We start from the raw sequence: 21,806 nt of genomic DNA, 5'->3' as shown, positions 1-21,806 counted from the left end.
GGTTGCTTGACTTGCTTCAAAATTGCAGTCAACAAGTCAAAAGTCTATTATTTATTTACTTCCTTTTAGGAGTATGGAGATCTTTTCTAACAGTTTTAATTGGTGTTAAAAAGGTAAGCCACGTTATTTTGGTATGCAGAATCAAATAGAAGTAAAAAATATTCACCTTTTACTACAACTAAGAGTTATATGGAAAGGATGTTCTAGACATGAATCAAGTGGGAAATATTTGTTAAATTACAAAAATTTCTCATTAATAATGCAGTTTTGTCTTACCTCCACATCCTCTTCTCTTATACATAATGGGTTTTGTGGGTGTCTACTTTTGTTCCTTGTGATGTAACACACCTACATCATAGTTAGCTCTCTATGATTGCATTTGGGTTCTCCCGAGTGTTAGTGCAATTGCAAAGTAGGGAATAGAGATTGGGTCCTAACACAAAAATCATCCATCTATTTGAAAATACATTTCTCTAACAAAGCCAATTTCTTAGAAAAACTTGATTATATATGGAAACGGAACCATGAATGAATGCTTAATTAGAACTTTTGCCTACTAAGAGAATAAACAGGAGAGAGAGAACAAAACTGAAGTGGAATAAGGTGTAAGACTAACCCTGAACAAAGAGCAACGCAGAGATTTAGAGTTCTTCTCACTTTTCCAGTGATAATATGAGTGCTGACACTTCCTTCAGAGGTAACAATGCCATCAAGGTCTTCAATTATCTGTCATCAACATCAATACATAACAGAAACTATCCGTAATTAAGAAAACATAAAGCACACAAGGTCATGCAAATGTTTAAGCAGCAAAACTTTCCAAGATCAGTGAATTGAAAATACAAGCACCAATCAAATAAATTACTACAATTTACACGGATGATTGGTGATAAAGTAAATAAAAATAAACTGATCAAGTAATCAAGCTACATAATCATCATAGAACTTATCCAAAAAGGGGGGGGAAAGGAAGAAAATTTTAAATGTGAGAAATGAATGATTATTTGGTCCAGTCGGGTTTAAGAATACTCATGCTACAACTTCTGAGCTTGTACATGTCTATGTCATGCTCATGCAAAGCTCTAATATTTTTATCATCTCTTTTGGGGTGTCATACCAAATGCTTGGAGCAATAACTAATATACAAGAAATATATAATGGGTCAAAAGCTAACATCACACTAAGACCTCAAAACTACCAATAGAGTGGTCATAACCCTGTGCAAGTCCAGCTTCTCCATTGAGAGGGGTGAATTGGGGACGGTCTTGATCCCAAACTTTGGCATTTATGTGTTCAATTACCACCCTCAGACTCGAACCCACCTCTTCACACTGGCCATAGTTGTCACGGCATCTAGGAGGTCCTAGGCGTTGGAGAGAAAAAATCAAAGAGACACCAACAAGGAGACCAAGGCACCCTTCCAGCAAAGGGCACCTGGACACCTAGGCGACACCTTGACAACCATGGCACTGGCAACCCAAGTTCTTACCATCGCACCAAGTGACAGCCCCAAAAATGTGAAAATGGACCATAACCTGGTGTGAACACCCACTTTCACAAGGTTCGGGAGTCCTAATATTTGGCAGGTTTGCACTAAGTGGCTGCTCAAAACTACTAATAGATACTCAAATATAGGTATGGGATCACCGTCAACCTAAGTGTAGCATTCTCCCCTTGTTATAAACATAATCTTGCATTGAAACCTCACCCTCATGACTGTGCCCAGGCCTCCTAGGCTGATTGATTAAACAGTGAGCAATTGGGATTCAGTTATAGCTCTTACCTACCGAAGATAAGTAATAAAAACTTATGATGGCTAAAGGTGAGATAAGCTATCCATACTTCCAGAGTGCTTCTTTTCCTTCATCTTTAAAAGCTGAACACTTCATCAGGTAATTTCTAGCTAAGAAATGTTAAGATCTGTATAGCTGGGTGTTTGCTTCTTATGAAGCCTCCTCATAATATGAAATATGCTTCAGTTGCTTTAGCTTATACTCATTTCTACTGTAAGAGTCAGATGCAAGAATTAGTTGTCAACTTCGAATTAACTTGTTTTAAATCCTAATGCAATATGTAAAACATGATTAGACTGAACTTTGACTGATATGGTACTAATTGTAAAAGACATCCAACTCCTCGTTCTTGAAGTCACGAGTCCCAAGAAGATGGTTTACTCCTAAGATACTTCAATGCAAATAAACTATGCTGCTGATATTAAGGATAAGTTGAGGTTTCTCACTTGCTTTAATTAGCAAACCAGGTGTGGTTGTATTCAAAAAGCTTTTGGACTCTGGTTTTCTTTTTAACAACGCGTTTCATAAATGGCTCAAGGAATGGGTCATAAGTTATAATTAGCTGCAGTTTCTTTGTTATTCCTCTTATGATGTATCCAAAACACTGTTTTCTTTTGGAACCTTGCTTCTAATCTGCAACAGACTGCTGTCTCTACGTGTTTATTGAAATTTGAAGCTAGATGAGTCAGACCCCGCAGTGGCTGGAGCCTCATGCACTGGGTAGAGCCTTTTTATGAGTCAGTCACCTCCCAAAGTAAATGCCTATCACCCAACTCTTGAATTACGGATTGCAGACCTTATATTGGCAAAAGGACCTCGCATAACAGAATCTAAGAGACTCTACAAAGTCTGATTGAGAAAATAGGAAACAAGTGGGACCCTGATGATTTTAAAACTTCCCATATAATGGCAGTAGCATGAAGATACCAACATTATGCACTTCAATTATTTATTGAAAAAAATAAATTTAAGATGAATTTCATACAAAATAAGTCAAGACTGTTTCAACTATCTTCTAGTGACATCAAATGTATCCTTCAAACAGAGCAAACAATACCAACCTTGGTTAGACGTTCTTTTTTGACATCATCAGCCATATTCATTAGCATGATCCTAGGGCAATTTACTTTTGAAGGAAGTTTCTTGCTGATAGGATCTTCATTTGGCAAGATATGAAATGGACCAAATGGTCCACTCTCTTGGGCACTGATCTCTGTGGAACCAGTGGCTGGATGGTCTTCATTAACCTCCACCAAAAGCTTACCTCTAGAAGCGACCATGGAGCAACCATTAATAGAAAAACGATTACCTCGATCTTGTTCACAAATGGGATCCCAATTAGACTCTAACTGGCAGTCTATATGATGACTACCCTTTATCTTTTTTGACTTTAATGATGACAAGGAAGCTTCCCAATCTCTCTTTCTGGCACCTTGTCCAGAGCAGGAACAATTCTTTATACAAGCATCTCCACTTGTCGCTACTCCTGAACCAATATCAGTGACTTTGCAATTAACTCCTTTTAAAGGAACAAAGTCTGCGCAACTCTCTACTAAATCATGTCTAGGGTGAGAACCTGCCAAAAATAGTGAAGTTGGCTACCACTGCATTAAAGAAAAACAGGAATATTTGCTTATAGAGATAGGAATGAACTAATTGAAAATGTTGATCATACCTTGTCATAATAGATGCAAAATAGTTAGATACAAATAAAAGAAACCACAATGAAGAATAGGTAGACTCCACCTACCATTCAAGTCTTTATCATCTGAGCATCCACCTTTCACTGAGTTTACATGTTCAGGACTTTCAGACTGCGTAATGATTTGATTAACCCTGGCCACTTCTTTTAAAGAATTCTCCCCACCCACCAGTTCTTGAACTTTCACAGGAACAGATGAGAAATCCTTGTTAAGATGAGAAACCATGAGGGTGGAACCACCAGGAAAGCATAATGCCCTCCGGATGTCAGCTTTAATTGGTAGTTTGCGAACTCTACCCGAGATATCCACCTCTGCTACTGTTACAAAACCCTGCTTCAAGGTCCATCTCTCAAACATCAAAATTACAAACCCATCTTAATTTTATGAAAGATTTTACAGATCTCTGGTTCCTAAAATGCAAAGATGCACAGTTACTGCAAAAGACCAATAGCCTGAGGTCATGAAGTAACCTGATAGTATCTTAGCCAGGTACTTCTCTCAACAAGGTTGATAATGCAAAGAAATCAGTCATCAAAAAATTGACAGGAAAATTAAAACAATACACACAGTCACATCGAAAGATAGGAGACTATCTCACAAATTTAGCTCTAGCTCAAATGCAATTATTCCTTTGGCCCCAGAATCTGGTTCAAGAAATTACCTTCTTATTATTAAGAGGCTTCTTTCCAACTTGCGAGAAGAGTATTGCAGCTAATTCTTATTGCATTTTTAGGTAAAGATACAAGGAAGAATATTGTAGCTACTTTTAGTAATTTCAGTCAGTAAAGATACCATACATACTAGATTACTTTATAGGCTATCACTGGGGGGACCATTCATAATCAAGCATATAACCATCACATTCAATGAGCTGAGCCAGCTTGTCTCACTTGAGCCTGAGTTTTATTTTTCAGCTTATGATCTGAGATACAACCCAAGATTAAGTTCATTTAGTACAGCTCAAATTTGTGTAACAGTGTTGTTGGAAACTAGGGGTATTTTAGAATTTTAGTTCTGGTTTTGTGGGTTTTCCTGTTATTTCTTATTTCTTCAGTCCTAGAATGTAATTCTGTAACTTGTAAGGGGTTAGGAGTAATTTCATAAACTCCTAACCAAGTTACCTTTTTTAAGTCAAAGTCTATATTATAAAAATAGGAGGCTGCCAGCGAGAGAACTATTCTACTCTCGCAGGCTGCTCTCCCCCTTGCTTGCGGCATCATCTTCTCTCTTCTCTTCTTCTTCTTCTTTTGGTTTGATCAGTCAGATTCGGGTTTGCAACATGGTATCAAAGCTGCACTGATCAAACCAAGGGTTTTATTCAGTTTTCTTCTTCTGGATACAACTCTCGGTTTCCAGATCTGTGTGAAGTGCAGCAATCGGCTGTTGTTTCCGTCTTTTCAGTCTATATCTAGGTTAGAGTGTGAAGCCTGCGAGTTAGGAAAACACCACCGTGTGTCTTTTCTTTCTCGTTCTGTGGCTCGTAGTCCGTCCTTATTTGCTTTAGTCCATTTGTACATTTGGGGTCCATGTTGTATCAAAAATACCTAGGGCTTTATGTATTTTGTCGCTTTTGTGGACGACCCTTCCCGTCTTACCTGGCTGTATCTTTTGAAGGATCGTTCCGAGTTCTTATCTGTATTCAAAGAATTTTATAATGAAATAAAAACTCTGTTTGGTGCTTCTATTAAGGTTTTTCGTTCTAACAATGCATTAGAATATGTCCAACATGATATTTCTGCTTTTTGTGCTGACTGTGGCATGATTCATCAGACTAGTTGTTCCTATACCCCACAACAAAACGGGGTGGCCGAACGCAAAAATAGGCACCTTCTTGAGGTAGCTCGTGCCGTCATGCTTCATATGCATTTTTCGAAACATTTTTGGTGTGAAGGTGTATTGACTGCTTGTTATTTGATTAACCGCATGCCTTCTCCCATTCTTGGGCATAAATCTCTTTTTTCTATTGTTTTTCCGGGATCCCCTATGTTTTCTTTGCCGCCACGTGTTTTTGGGTGTGTTTGCTTTTTTCACAACTTACATGGCCCTAGTGACAAGTTTGCCCCTAGGTCGACCAAATGTGTCTTCTTAGGCTATTCTCGTACCCAAAAAGGGTGCAAGTGTTATGATCCTGTCTCTCACAAGTATTTTGTGAGTGCTGATGTCACTTTTTTTAGGGTAGTCCTTACTTTTCTCCGTTGTCCAAGTCCTCTGCGAATGACCTGCAGACTGTTGTGCCGCCTCCTATTCCTGTCTTAGTTCCTTTTTCACCCCCACTACAGGTGTATCAGCGATGGGACAAGTCTGCGGCCCCAAGTGAGATTCCTACTGTACCTGTGGTTTCACCTCCTCCACTGGCCTTATCCTTTGGTGATGATCCGCCTCCCTCCTCGGCTCATGACTTACCAATCGCTCTGCGTAAAGGTACATGCTCCTGTACTCAAAAGTCTAATATTGTGTACTCTATTGACAAGTTTGTTTCCTTGTCCCATTTACCTCCATCTGTTCATAGTTTTGCCTTGTCCTTGTCTACCACCGTTGTGCCTCAAAATCATGTTGAGGCCCTTCGTCTTCCTGGCTGGAAGGCTGCCATGGATGTTGAAATGGATGCCCTCTTGACCCGTAACACCTGGAGTCTTGTTGATCTGCCACCTTGTAAAGACCTTGTTAAGTGTCGCTGGGTTTACACAATAAAGTATCTTCCAGATGGTTCTGTTGAGCGGCTCAAAGCCCACTTGGTTGCCAAGGGATACACCCAGACTTATGGGGTGGACTACTTTGAGACCTTTTCTCCTGTTGCTCGGTTGAATTCTGTACGTTTACTTATTTCCCTAGCAGTGAATTTTGATTGGCCATTGTATCAGCTTGACATTAAAAATGCCTTTTTATATGGTGACCTGCATGAGGAGGTCTATATGAAGCAACCTCCTTGGTAGGTTGCTCAAGGGGAGAACAGTACATGGGTTTGTAAATTATGGAAGGCTATCTATGGTCTCAAACAGTCGCCCAGAGCGTGGTTTGAGAAGTCCAATGCTACGATGGTATCTTGTGGCTTCTCACAATGTTATTCTGACCACTTTATCTTTGTTCGTCGCCAATGGGGCAAGGTGGTAGTTTTGGTTGTCTATGTCAACGATATTATTACTTCTGGTGATGATGTGGCAGGTATTGCAGAAGTAAAGGCATATTTACAACAACATTTTCAGACCAAGGATTTGGGTGATCTTCACTATTTACTCGGTATTGAAGTTGTGAGAAGCAAGAAAGGTGTAAGCTTATCACAGAGGAAGTATGTTCTAGATCTTTTGACCGACACTGGCATGCTTGCTTCAAAGCCAGTGGATGTTCCTATGGACCCTCATCAGAAGTTTGGTATAGATGATGGTGATCTTCTTACAGATGTACATCAATATAGGAGTCTGGTCAGGAAACTAATCTATCTTACAGTTACCAGACTAGATATTTCCTTTGTTATAGGTGTTCTTAGTCAATTTATGCACTCTCCTCGGAAGGCTCATTGGGATGGAGGTGTTCACATTCTTCGGTATTTGAAGGGTGCTCCTGGCAAAGGGTTGATTTATTGTCCACATAGGCATATAGATCTTGTTGCTTATTCTAATGCTAATTGGGGTGGGTCAACCAGTGAGTCGCTCAACCACAGGCTACTGTACGTTTGTTAGAGGAAATCTTGTTACGTGGCGGAGCAAGAAACAAACTACGATCGCCAGGTCGAGTGCTGAAGCAGAGTATAGAGCTATGGCTCACACAACTACAGAGTTGATGTGGCTCAGGTCTCTCATTGAAATGGGGTTGTCTGTACCAATGCCTATGAAGATGTATTGTGATAACCAGGCGGCCATATACATTGCTAGCGATCCGGTCTATCACGAACGGACCAAGCATATTGAGGTGGACTGTCACTTCGTTAGAGATGCTGTTTTGAAGAAGCTTGTTGAGACTCCCTTTGTTTCGTCTTCAAACCAGCTTAAGTCTTTGTTTGCTCCTAGTTTTCGCACCTGTTGTAACAAGCTGAGCATGGGTGACCTATATGCTCTAGCTTGAGGGGGAGTGTTGGAAACTAGGGGTATTTTAGTATTTTAGTTCTGGTTTTGTGGGTTTTTCCATTATTTCTTATTTCTTCAGTCCTAGAATGTAATTTTGTAACTTGTAAGGGGTTAGGAGTAATTTCATAAACTCCTAACCAAGTTACCTTTTTTAAGTCAAAGTCAATATTATAAAAATAGGAGGCTGCCTGCGAGAGAACAATTCTATTCTCTTGCAGGCTGCTCTCTCCCTTGCTTGCTACATCTTCTCTCTTCTCTTCTTCTTCTTCTTCTCTCTTCTTCTTCTTTTGGTTTGATCAGTCAGATTCTGGTTTGCAACAGGTGTCAATCCGTTCGGTTTCAGATTTTTGGTTTGTTTTCTGTTCAGTTCAAGATACAGATGTGGAAATTGAAACCAAACTGAAACCGAATAAGAACCTATTTTCCAAACCAGAACCAAACTGTCTTGATTTGGTTCAGCATTCGTTTTAACCCGGTTTGTATTCAGTTTGGGCCCTATTTTAGGCGTTTGGGCCAACTTTTTACATCTTCAACTCCAAAAAAATCCCTCAATTGTTAGGGCCATAATCCACCAAATTTTTTTCAAACATTTAAAAGGAATAGAATTTATCATCCACATTGACAAAACATCAAAAAAGAATATGATTTATTCGGTTCAGTTTGATGGTTTCAATCATGAAACCAAAACCAAACCAAGAAAAGCTTCTAGATTTTTAAACCAAAACCAAACCAATTTGTTTTGGTTCGGTTCGATCTGGATTTAAACAGCCTGTTTCTGCTTTCGGTTTTAAATTGACACCTTTAAATTTGTGTATATTTTATATCGATATCCTATGTTTTATATAGGTTAAATCTAAAAACAAGATTAACATTGGTAAAGTTCTAAGGTTCAGGAGACAGGATTAAGTTCATAGTCATTATGGACTTTGTGATGAGTTAATCTACCAAGTATGCAGCAAGATTGATACATGGGCTTTTAACATTTGGTACTCGGTCAACCCAACCTGTGTACTGGACTTAAGTGAGCAAGCCAAGCCTGAGATGAACCAATGAAGTCTCAATAAGCAAAGCCTATGGTCAGCAAGTCAGGCTCTCTCAAGTCTCAACCTTGAGTCAAGTCCACGCCTAGTCCCAAAATGACACAAAGGTCATAGTTTGTTAAATTTCATGCTACGATCATGCCAAACTCCATTTAAGGTACCTGTTTAAGCCAAAATCCCTCGGATTCCTTGTCTGCCCAACATAATATTGTACGAATACCAACATTCTGCAGTCTCTTTCTCAACTCTGCGTACAGAAGGCAACCAATCCCCTGAAAATCACTTGCATCCATCAAGAGTCTTGGGAAATAAAATGTCAAATGTATCTGACTTTGCCAGAGTAGAATCCACATTGAGATACAGGGCAAAAAGAACACATACATAAAAATAAATGTAGTCTGTGATATACTAATCATATCAAATGCAGGCATCAGAACAACCTTATCTGTGCAGTTTAAAAAATGAAAATTAATTATTTATTGGGAAACTAAGGTTTCTTGAAGAGAATCTAGAACCATCCAGGTCTCAGTTCAAATGTTAGAGAGAACATGACCATTTTAATATCTGACTTTAAAGAGATTCTCTTTTTAACCTCTTATCCCTTTTTACCTCTCAAGGATCAGCAAAATTTTGTCCAAAAACATCAATTTGAGTTTAAAATTCAAAATGGAATATTGAAACAAAAGGGTATTTCTTAGATTAACCATATAAAATCTAGCAGTGATATAAACAATCTCAATAGCAGGTGGCCAACAGAGAAGAAAATTTGAACTTAGCATAGGCATTCCAAATATGTGGGATAAAATGAAAATCACAAATAGCACTAAACCTTGTTCTGGTAGTTTGAACTGACAGCCATAAGAGGAATCTCAGCATACTGGGTGTCGGTGGGAATTATCTGATAAGTTATTGCAGCTATCACCTGTATAGAGCAAATGAGAAAGGATCATGAACAACCTTCAAAACCAGGAAAATCTACATTTCTTTGACTAACATGACTCATTTGCATTTGGTAATTAATATATATGGATCTAATCCACATAATTAGTGGGGGCAGATCGTCAGCAGAAGTGCAGGTAGTGGTCATCTAAGGTTCATTGACTCATTGTTTGAATTGACAAAACAACAGGCAATGAGGGATGTGCCCAGATGATAGTAGTTTGTCTTTCAGTTGCCAAAAAATGAGTTCCATTGGCCAAGACAAAAGATACCCGTCGTAGAAACCCCTCACATTGCTTGCACAGTCAACTTCACATTACTTGCCAATTTATAACATCCTAATTTTATAACTAATGCATCACACCCTAAGGGAAAATTTTGACCACATTCTGCCTTAGGTTCCTAAGAGTTAGGTGGAACAGCAAATGCACAACCCTCAGAATATACAAATGTCTGGTCGAATCTTTCATACTATGGGGAATGGGAGAAGAGGTTTGGTTAGGTTGAGTATTTGTCATAGAAATTGTATGAATGATACAATTAACTGCCTGCAGCGTACGTTAGAACATTCAGGGAACAAAAATGTTGGAGCATAAGTAGCCTGGTACCTTTTAAACGTATCCAATATCTACGACCTAGGGTGGGTATAGAAAAAGCAATTTCAATACATCAAATATTTTATTTTAAAAATAAAATGGAAAGAAAAAAGATTAATAAGAGATTTGAAGCCAGAACTTACCTCTCCAGTTCCTTCGGTGGAATTTGATTTCAAAAGCAATGTGCAGTATTTTCTGCAGAGTTATGGAGCAGAAAAAGGTTTAAATACTCAAAAAGCTATGTGACAGGTAATTATGCAGAGCCAGTGAAAGCTTGCCCATTTCAACAAATGCCTCTACAATCAGTTACAGTCAATTAACAGCTTACTGGTTGAAGAGGAATAGTAATTATCTTGAATTAGTGGCAAAGAAGAAAAAGGAGAACAGAAAATGTTTCTTACCCATTGAATACACATCTTTCAAGGAAAAGTGATTCCTTTCCAGTGTTAGCTGCATAATTCATTGCAGGTAGCTCTTTCATATAAATAGTTAGGACTTCCTGCAATCCCATAAATGCCCACCTTAAGGCCATATAATCATTTAGAACTATATGAAAAATAAAAATAAAAATTTAGTGGTGAGTATGTCAAATAATAGAGACCATGAAAATAAAAATATGCAACTTTTTAAGACAAATTCAAGACATCAACAAGGAAAGAGCAGTAATAACATTTATATTATAAAGGAGATGCATAGAATATGCAAGCATGAACAACTTGCAGCAACTTCTTATGGTTAGTTCAAAGTTTAAAACATAATAAACCTCTGATCATCATATAATATTTCTACTAGACCCAACTTAGTGCAGAGGAGAAAAACGACCAACTCTGTACTATTATGACCTGAAAGATGATCCTCTGGGGTTAGTTATGTCTAGGATCAATCATTTCCAATCGACAATTCTGCAGATTGGTGAACTTGAACTGACTCAGATGATGCAATGAGATGACTGGACCTTTGAGCTACCACTAAGAACCTTCCTGAGTGCTTTGTTATTTCGAGAAACAAAAAATAACGAATGGAATTTTTTTTTTTTTCTTTCATCTTTTGATAATTAAACAACGCATTCAACTCAAGGCTCTTTAAAGTAAAAAATGATTCCACTCCGCTCGGCCTAGATCTGAAGGAATCAATGCTTCATGAATTAGAAACGCTTTTCCAGACCATCTGGCAAAGCAGACTTCCAAATCAAAGAAGCACTATTCACACTCACATTTCACATTGACGAGCAAAAGAGAGAGATGTCACCTGGAGTAAAGATTTGCTACGGCTATCTATATCTTTAGGATGAACAAGAAAGAAGAAAAGCTGATCCCGCAAAGAAGAATCTTCCTCCCCTTCCACTGAAAATAGAAAAGCCGTGAACTAAACTACCAAAGGATACAAACACAGATATTAAATGAACGGGCTAAGTTTTCCTTCACCAGTAGAGAAGGACTTCTCCACTGGAGAATGAAATATAGAACTTACCGTTTCTTTCATTGTACTTTTCATGCTGAAGATCGTCGAACTGCTTCTTTATCATGCGTTTTCTTGGATTGTTCACTGGGCATAAAATTTTAAGAGGATAAAACACGATTTAAGATTCAGGGGAAAATCGAGTATCATATCTTCGATAAAAATGGGAAAATTTTGCAGCACATCAGATACAATACTACCTGAGATTTTGATGTTTGCCGCATCTGACACCGAAATTTGAAGATTATTTGGCTTAGATTGGCAGGTGAAGTTGTTTCCATAAATATCAACCTTGCAATTCCCTGCAAAAGAGGTACAGTTGTAATCGAACAGCGAAACAATACAAAAGAGTGTTAAACATTGTTAACTTTTCTCGAATGAGGGCTTCGTTAAGAGGTGTTTTTTCCGCTTACCGATTGAAATGGGTGAAGAAGACGAAGACCTCTTGGCTCCCGCCATGCTTTGGGTGTTTCAATTTCGACGAAGTGTTCAAACCGTGCTTTACAAAGACCGCCAAACGGGTATTTCGGTAAATTTGTGAAAAATTCGAGGGATATTTGGTCTATTAAATATAGAGCGATAAACTTCTTGAGCAACCGGCACACGGAGCGAGGCGCCAGTGAAGACCAACAAATCTATTATGTACATCAAGGTCAGAGAAGTCATTTTATGTCAAGAAGAGAGAGAGAGAGAGTTTATAAGTACATCAAATTGGTTCGGTTCAGTTTTTGTTCGGTTCAGAATACAATATGTACAATTTTTTTTTTGGTAACATACAATATGTACAAATTGAAACCAACTAAAACTGTTGCAAATTCTCTGAATTTTGTCATGAAGGAATAAGGATGATATAAACATGTCTAGTCAAATTGATATGTTTCAAGTCCTTATAGTTGCTGAATTCGCAAAGGACGCAGTGATGCTTCCGAATGATTTGTGGTAGGTTCTCTATTAGAGAAGTTGTCAGTGTGGTGAAGTGACTTCATGAAGCACAAATGAAAAAAACTGGACTCTTGATCGGACAATCATTTTAGTGAGGATTAAAGAAGAAAAAAATTGACAAAAATGATGAAAGCAAATGAATTTAAATCCAAAAGCAAATCTTATTGAGCATGAAGAGGAGTAGTTCAGAAGGAACCCTCATGTTAAAAAGAACAAAGCGGCAGATTATCCGAGAAGATGCGATGGGTCTCCCTGTGATACGTAAATAGTATATATACTTATTTTTTATGCCTTTGTAGGGGCGTTGGGGCAGATTTTTCCTATGAGTGATAGAGTTTTTTGTTTATTGCTGGGAAGGGGTAAGGCGGGATGTCCCCCCTGTATTCAATTATTCTGTGACATTCTTTAATAAAATCGTAGGGGCTGACCTGGGTCCCAGATAATATTCGAGCCAAAAAAAAAAAAAAAAAAAAGTCAATTTGAACAAAAGAACAAATTAGTGGATCATTGGCAGGAGTGCAACTAAGCAGATATGTGGGGGATCATAATCCATTTCACAATGAGATGGTTTACACGAGTCACTCCCAAACCTCACGTATCATTTGGTAGGGGCCAAGTCATTCTAAAGTTAACTTCGGGAAATACACTTGTGTGTAAGGACGTATTGTACTGAAAAATTATATGTATGTGGGGGAGGAGTATTTGTCAAATGGATTGTTTTTATTTAGTATTTCTGAAATTTTGAATGAAATGCCAAGTACATTTTGTATTTATACGATTGAGTCATTTGATTTATCATATGCTTAGAGTAAGACATTGAAGTGCATCTTACATTGAGAAATTTTCTAAGTTAGTCTCATAGAAGGCAATCCTAAACCAACATTAGACAAATGTCAAGTGTATGCGGAGGCTAAGTTCTCTAAAAGACCTCACGTCTAAGGGTGTCAATCGGTTCGGTTTCGAGTATTCAGTTCGGTTTCGGTTCGGTTTCCATGCATTGTAGGTGTGACCCGAAACCGAACTGATACCCGACTTGGTTTTGTACTTGCAACCGAATCCAAACACCCCTCAGTTCGGTTCGGTCTTGGTTCTATTTCGGTTTCATAAAACGGTTTTCATTCGGGTCTCATTTGGTTTTTACTGCAATATAATTCGGTTCTTGTATATGGTTCCTTTTTTTTTATGGAATGGCAACACCATCAAACCTTCAAATTGACAATACTACTTTGTTTTTAGTAAATTTCAAAATGCCTTGCCGATTAGATATTTGGATCGTTCGGACTTAGGAGAAAATGGAACGTTTGAATTTGAAAGAATTGTAAGATTAACTTGAAGTAAAAGATTAAGACTAAAATAAAAGCAATAAAATAGAAAAGGGAATATGAAAAGCCAATCGGTTAGAGAATTAGAGTTATAGTGATAAACAATTATCAAAAAACAAATACAGTTTTGATTACTTACTTACTTTAAATCTTTAATTACTTAATTATCTTATTAAATATCTTTTACCCAATTAAAAAAAAGTAGGGTTTGGGGATTAAATGGGTATTCGGTTCGATTTCGGTTCAAACCGACGATTTTGGACATAGAACCGAAACCGAACCAAACCGAATTAATATATCCAATATTTGAACCGAAACCAAACCGAATTAATTCGGTTCGGCTCGGTTTCGGTTTCGATTAGATATTGACACCCTTACTCACGTCAATAGAAAGAAATTGTGAACCTCTAGATTTGGTGCATAATGACTTAAGTGATTTTAAGTTACATGCATCAAGAGAAGATAAAATAAATTTCATTACCTTTAGAGATGACTTTTTTAAATATACCAAGGTACATTTCCTAAGGTCTAAAGATGATGTTGAAAATGCCTTTCACAATTTTAGGTCGCCGAAAACCATTGGTGGATTGTTTCAGCTTAGCGGCAAGAAATGGCAAGAATGGTGGACGCCTCGAAGATGTAGTAACAACAACAGGTAAAGGGTTTCCCTTTTCGGTTTGTTATTGCTCCACAGAGCAAGTAATGGAAGAAATAGGTTTATTTTAGCATGAAGGGAAATTTAGTCAACAAATGAATAATTCTGACATTTTCAATCCCAGGTTAACGGAGTGGTTTTATTTACTAGTTATTTAGGAAAGCAGGGTAGGTATGCGTAAATATTCAAAACTCATAAGTGAATCTATAATTAAGTCTTACCTCAGGGGAAATATGTGTAAATTTCCCTAGAATTTATCATATATATTAACTAAATTGCCTTTCCTGCTAAAATAAGTCTCTTTCTTCAATGACTTGGTCTGTGGAGCAATAACAGACCACCCCCACGCTCATATGCAACCCCGCCCCACCATGCTGCCCTGTTCATCCTACTGCCCCACCCACCCCTGCTGCAACCCCGCCACCACCCCCACCCACCTGCGTATCGCTAATAACACCCATCAATACTATCTCCTCTATTTTGCAAGTCACAAGCTGTTGGCGCCTCTGTTTTCTCTGTAGGCATCACCCAACCCATCACTGACATTATGCAATTGCCAGCACCACCTACCGCTATGACTCACAGCCCCGCACCTCCACTGCTACAATAACCCCATTGCTCCACCCCGCCATTGCTGCTCGCTTCAAGTAGACACCTGAACCCATGAACTCCCAACCATCTCCTGCACAATACCCAATTCAGTGAAACTTGAAATAATGCCCTGTGAACCTAAAACAGGTAATATGTCTGGAGTTTGTGACAACGATGAAGAGACGTAATTCTTCCAAAAAATCTATCCATGGGACTTATCATGAATCACCAGAGGAATGAGCAGTGCCAATCTCAAATTTGGCTTGAAATTTTTTCACGATGCCAATTGACTTGATGGAAAACTATATCCCCATAAGAAAAGTAATAAGTGACGATGTAAACTCACAAAGGGAAAGAAACCTCAAATGAAGCCATACTGTTGTGGTCCTCTGGGGTTTTCTTCCTCTTCTTTTTCTTCTTTTGTTTTCTTCGCAGAGAAGTGCAGAGGGGGTGTGGCGGTAGGATGACCAGGGAAGGGAAGGGTAGGGAAAGGGGAGTGGCAATGCACGGGCAGGGGCAGGGGCAGGGGCATGGGCAAGGGCGGTGTGATGTACAGAGGGCAAAGGCAGTGATTGCGTCACAGGGTAGGATGTGGGTCACGCCAAGGGATCTGGGCCGAGATGGCTGAGTAATGGAGTGAGTTGCTGTTGTATTATTATTCTCAGAAACACTTTTTGAGTCAATGTGTTATTTCAAAAAAAAGCATTTTTTCAAAGTGAGTCAAAGTTTCAAAAATGTGTTTTTTGTTATTCCCTCCTTTTTTACTTCCCTCCATCTTTTGGTTTGAATTTGTTGTGCTCTTTTGTGTGCAAGAGGCAATTTTGAGGGGTATATATATATGGTTGTCTCCTTAAGTTGTGAGCCCTTTGGAGAGGTGGTCACCCTACTCTCTAGTGTGTGGGGGGTCCTTGGGGTGCTTTTGAATCGCGTCAGCCCGGGTGGTCGAGGTCGGGGTCGGGGTGTGGGTGTGGATGTGGGCAAAACCTTATAGGAGTTTTGCACTTTTGAGTTTTTATTTTTTATTTAAAACTCGGTTTGGTTTACCCTTGGTTCATCTATACGGTTGAACCATACGTGTCTATTCGTACATGTATATGAATAGATACAGCCCTCCTTGTATGTGGAGGGTATACATATGGTCACACCTCCCTTTTAAGAATTACACCCCTGTACGTATATCACCTGTATTCATATGGATGTATCCCTTCATGAGAGGGTACTCCAGCATTATATATACACCATGTCATGCCTGCATTTCAGATACACAACAGAAACGTATTGTCTCTGCAACAGTCCGTTCCAGAGACAAGTACTTACTGTATTTTTGTTTAAGTAATAAGAGGGCTAGTATAGCCGTTTGGTATCCACAGTACTCGTATAAGGTTCTACAACCTATACGTTTAGAAGTTGTATTTATCTTGGAGGGTAAAGTGCAAGGTTAACCCCGTTACAGAAGAGGGGGCATCTAAATCCTTAAGGAAAGTATTTTTCAGATACGACTCAACTTGGTTTATTCGTGCTTGTTCCTTTTTGGTTCGTTTCTCTCTGCAACTGTTGTGCGATAACAGGTATTTTTCTATTTCTGTATACCTGATTAGTCTTACAGTATATGCCTTGTATAACAATCCTAAGGATTTAGAATTTTATTTGGCTTTTTTCCTTGTGTAAGACTATGGCTGAGAATAATACTGTGAACCCTATTGCTACTGTGGACCCTCCACCCACTGCTGCTGCTGCCCAAAATACTACTGCTGCCATACAACCGAATATGAAAAAACTGAGAATTGTCTCAGAGTTTGATAAGATAGCACAGTTCACCGGGCATAATTTTAAACGGTGGAAGCAGATGATGCTATTTGCATTTATGCAAATAGGGGTGGCGTTTGCATTGACTGGTCCCAAGCCTCTAGAAACTGAGGATATTGATCTTGATATGAAGAGGGTTGCTTGGATCGAAGCAGGTTTTCAATGCAAAAACAGGATTCTAAATGCTCTGTCGAATGAACTGTACAATGTTTACAATTCATTTGATCATGCCTACATGATTTGGAATGCTCTTGTCAACAAATATACGCTTGAAGATGCTAGTTTGAAGAAGTATGTGGTGTCAAATTTTCTGAACTTCTAGATGACTGAAGGTGAAACCATTTCTTCTCAAGTAGACAAATTCCAAGTTATGGTTAGGAATTTGGCTAAAGAGAACAAGATTTTACCGGATCTGTTTGTCACAAGTTCTTTGATTGATAAACTATCTGACTCTTGGAAGGATTTCAAAACTACTATGAAACACAAGAGGAAAGACTGGTCTTTTGATTAGGTGGTAGTTCGCATCAAAATAGCGAAACGGAACCGCATCAAAGACAAAGGTGAAAAGCCCATTGAATAAATTCGAGCCAATGCTAATCTGGTGGAAACAGAGAAGAAACCAAATCTCAAGAGGAAAGGCAATCCTATCCAGAAGAGTTCAAACTCAAAGAGGAAGAAAGGAAATTGCTTCATATGCGACAAGCCGGGTCACTTCAAGAAAGACTACAGAAACAAGAATAAGGTTTTGCCAGATAAGGCAAAAGTCAATCTTGTTGAAGAGGAAGTCTTTGCAGCAATGATAACCGAAGTATTTTTGGTTGAAAAACCAAATGACTGGATAATTGACACAGGTGCTACAAGGCACATCTGTGGGGACCGAAACTCTTTTCTGAGTTATTCTATTTTAGATGATAAGGTTTATATGGGCAATTCCCAGTCATCCAAGGTTGTCGCCAAAGGAAAAATTATATTGAAGCTCTCCTCAGGAAAGACACTTGTCTTGGATAATGTGTTGCATGTGTCAGAAATTAGACGCAATCTTATTTCAAGGCCACTTCTTAACAAGGCAGGAATGAAATTACTTTTTGAGTCTGACAAGCTTATGGTTCTGAAAAATTATGTATTTGTGGGCAAGGGGTATCTAAGTGATGGTTTATTTGTACTGAGTATTTCTGAAGTAATAAAAGATACGCCCAGTGCTTCTTCTGCTTACCTTATTGATTACTATGATTTGTGGCATGGTAGATGAGGTCACTGCAATGCATCTTACATTTCTTATATGTATAAGAAAAGCTTAATGGACAATTATATTAAGCAACCGTTGACAAAGTGTCCCACATGTGTGGAGGCAAAATTCGCAAAAAGATCGCATAGGTCAATAGAACAACAAAATGGCCTTCTTGATTTGGTGTATAGTGATCTTTGTGACTATAAGTCACTTGAATCTAGAGGGGACAAAAAATATGTTGTTACATTTATAGATGACCACTCTAGATTTACCATGGTTTACCTTCTTAAGTCCAAGGATGAAGCAAGTAATGCTTTTATATCCTATAAGGCAAAGGTAAAAAATCAATTAGGGAGAAAAGTGAAAAGGCTTAGAACTGATAAAGGTACTAAATACTCTAATCTTGCTCAGTTTTGTGAGGAACATGTTATTATTCATGAGACCACCGCCCCTTATCAACCTGAGTCTGATGGGGTGGCAGAAAGGAAAAATCGAACATTGAAAAAAATGATGAATTCAATGCTCATAAGCTCAGGGTTACCCTAGACATGTGGGGGGATGTCATTTTATCGGCATGTTATATTTTAAATAGAGTTCTGCACAAGAAAATGGGATTGTTACCATTTGAATTATGGTATGGAAGAAAACCTACTATAAAGCATTTAAAGGTATGCGGTTGTTTAGCCAAAGTGGCTATACCAAAACCAAAGAAAAGGAAACTAGGACCAAAGCCATGTGATTGTGTTTTTGTTGGATATGCAGCGCACAGTACCGCATATCGATTTATGGTTATTAAAATCATAAATGACATGTTTGAAGAAAATGACATCATTGAATCAAGGGATGTAGAATTCTTTGAGAATGTATTTCCTCTTAAGTCTAACTTACTAGAAAGTAAGGTTGATAGTCGTGTATCATCTTTTGGATAAGAAGTGTCAAAGGAAATTGAGTCTATATCTAGTGATTCAAGTCAATTACGAAAAAGTAAGAGGCAAAGGAAAGCTACTTTTTCGGATGGTGATTGGGTTGTCTATCTGTTAGATAAGGATCCTTTATCATATAAAGATGCGGTTACATCTTTAGATGCCGTGTTTTGGAAAGAGGCCATCAAAAGTGAACTAGATTCCATTCTAGCCAATCACACATGGATATTAGTTGACTTACCTAAAGGTTCTAAAGTATTAGACACTAAGTGAATATTTCGAAAGAAATTGAAACCAGATGGATCACTAGATAAGTTTAAAGCTTGTTTGGTAGTACATGGCTTTAGACAAAAGAAGAATATAGATTACTTTGACACATTTGCTCCGGTAGCAAGAACAACTATTATACGAGTAATGATGGTTATTGCGTCTATGTATATTTTGGTTATACACCAAATGGACGTGAAAACGGCATTTCTAAATGGCAACTTGGTAGAAAAAATATACATTAAGCAACCAGAATGTTATATTGTGCTTGGACAAAAACACAAGGTGTGTAAGTTGGTTAGATCACTTTATGGACTAAAACAAGCTCCAAAATAGTAGCATGAAAAACTTGATTCGATACTTATGTCGAATGGTTTTCTCATAAATGATGCTGATAGGTGCTTGCATAACAAGTTCTATAAAGGTAAAGGTGTGTTCATCGTACTTTACGTAGATGACATGTTGATAATGGGAACAAGTTTAGACATTGTAAAACAAACTAAAAGTTTTTTAATGTCTAAATTTGATACAAAGGACATGGGGGAGGCTGATGTAACTCTTGGAATTAAGACCATCAGAAAAAAAAAGGAGATTATATTATCCCAATCCCATTATGTCAAAAATATACTAAAGAAATATGATTATTATGATTTATCACCGGTTAAAACACCTTTGGACATTAATTATTTTTTACAAAAGAATTTGGGAGAACCTGTCTCCGAAAAGAAATATTCACAAATTATTGGTTCAGTTACATATCTAATGAACTGCACTAGACCAGATATCGCTTTCGCGGTTAGAAAATTGAGTCAATATACTCATAATCCAAGTATAGAGCATTGGCATGCCATGACAAGACTATTACGATATTTAAAGGAAACATTAGACTATAGTTTTCACTATAGCGGAAAATCAGTTGTGTTAGAGGGCTATTGTGATGCTAACTGGATTTCGGATATCAAAGAAACGTTAGCAACTAGTGAATATGTTTTCACACTAGGAGATGGAGCGATTTCATGGAAATCAGTAAAGCAATCCTGTGGAACAGGATCCACCATGGAAGTTGAGTTTATAGCTTTGGAAAAGGCGGAAACTGAAGTAGAGTGGCTCAGAACTTTGATGGCAGATATTCTATTGTGGCCAAAATTGTTGCCCTCGATATCACTTCATTGTGATAATCAAGCGGCAATAGCTAAAGCTAAGAATAAAATGTACAATGGAAAGAAGCGCCACATCCGCCTAAGACATAATTTTGTAAGGCAGTATATATTAATGAAGGGACAATAGCTATTGACTTTGTGAAATCTGAGAGTAATTTAGCTGACGTTTTCACAAAACCATTGCCTACAAAATTAATTCATGATTCATCTAAGGGAATGAGCTTAAGGCCTGTGACATAGATCATGTGATGGACACCCAACTTATGTGAAGAGGTATATATTCCTGAATTAGGTTTAAAGGGTATAAACGAAGTCACTAGATGATCTGTCTAGTACTACTACATTTTAGCTCATTCTAGATAGATAGGAAAAGTAGTACCACCACAAAGAAAGGATGATGAGTCTTATAGACTCTTAATCTAGTCGGATCTCATGTAATGTGGGGGTGTGTTAACTGTGGTGCACACTATGGACTGACCTAAATAGGTGTAGGAGGTGAGGCCACCTACCGATGAGAATTTTATAGATGAATTCTCTAAACACCTATGAAATCAAGATAGGGGACAAGGCCAGTTAAAAATGTTCATCTTTATAAAAGGGATATCACAAACGGTCGACTAGTAGGATGTGGTTGGTGAACTAGTCGGCTACACTAATGAGGAAAGGTTTAAAAAGTCTGACTTCACCCGTACTCTGTAGTGTATTTCATCAGACCTAGTGTAGGTTCAAATCCTAAAGACACCTGCAACGATGTGTCCTACTATGTCTAATATACTTATCACTCGTTATGTATCACTATTTTGAAACTTGTGGGGGAATTATTGTATTATTATTCTCAAAAGCACTTTTTTGAGTCAATGTGTTATTTCAAAAAAATACTTTTTCAAAGTGAGTCAAAGTTTCAAAAATGTGTTTTTTGTTATTCCCTCCTTTTTTACTTCCCTCCATCTTTTGATTTGAATTTGTTTTGCTCTCTTGTGTGCAAGAGGCAATTTTGAGCTCAAGTATAGTCCCACATTGGTTGTGGGAGAGCAACTTGAGGGTATATATATATGGTTGTCTCCTTAAGGTGTGAGCCCTTTGGAAAGGTGGTCACCCTACTCTCTAGTGTATGGGGGGTCCTTGGGGTACTTTTGAATCGCGCGCGCACGAGTTTTAATTTTTTATTTAAAACTCGATTTGGTTCACCCGTGGTTCATCTATATGGTTGAACCATACGTATCTATTCGTACATGTATATGAATAGATACACCCCCTCCCTGTACGTGGAGGGTATACATATGGTCACACCTCCCTTGTAAGAGTTACACCCCTGTACGTAT

General features: G+C 38.2%; 1 protein-coding gene across 3 annotated transcripts in view; it reads right to left on the bottom strand.

Annotated features, from left to right (window-relative positions):
* The window catches only part of LOC122671851, a 41,149-nt gene extending 29,032 nt beyond the window's left edge, over positions 1-12,117 (bottom strand). Inside the window, exons 1-11 of one of the 3 annotated variants that reach the window (XM_043869302.1) lie at positions 12,004-12,117; positions 11,791-11,892; positions 11,603-11,677; positions 11,381-11,475; positions 10,534-10,631; positions 10,276-10,327; positions 9,427-9,519; positions 8,759-8,869; positions 3,544-3,826; positions 2,855-3,369; positions 617-726 (exon numbers count right to left, since the gene is read on the bottom strand). In XM_043869302.1, coding sequence (XP_043725237.1) covers positions 617-726; positions 2,855-3,369; positions 3,544-3,826; positions 8,759-8,869; positions 9,427-9,519; positions 10,276-10,327; positions 10,534-10,631; positions 11,381-11,475; positions 11,603-11,677; positions 11,791-11,892; positions 12,004-12,049 — 1,580 coding nt within the window. In that variant the 5' untranslated portion in view covers positions 12,050-12,117. Of the gene's footprint in view, positions 1-616; positions 727-2,854; positions 3,370-3,543; positions 3,827-8,758; positions 8,872-9,426; positions 9,520-10,275; positions 10,328-10,533; positions 10,632-11,380; positions 11,476-11,602; positions 11,678-11,790; positions 11,893-12,003 lie in introns of all 3 variants that reach the window. The other 2 variants (XM_043869303.1, XM_043869304.1) reach the window with 2 other exon arrangements.
* Positions 12,118-21,806: the final 9,689 nt, after the last annotated feature.

Source organism: Telopea speciosissima, chromosome 8 (genome assembly GCF_018873765.1).
Source record: "Telopea speciosissima isolate NSW1024214 ecotype Mountain lineage chromosome 8, Tspe_v1, whole genome shotgun sequence".
Taxonomy (NCBI): Eukaryota; Viridiplantae; Streptophyta; class Magnoliopsida; order Proteales; family Proteaceae; genus Telopea; species Telopea speciosissima.
Note: the sequence above shows the minus strand (reverse complement) of the source record. Positions and strands in the feature narration are given on the sequence as shown.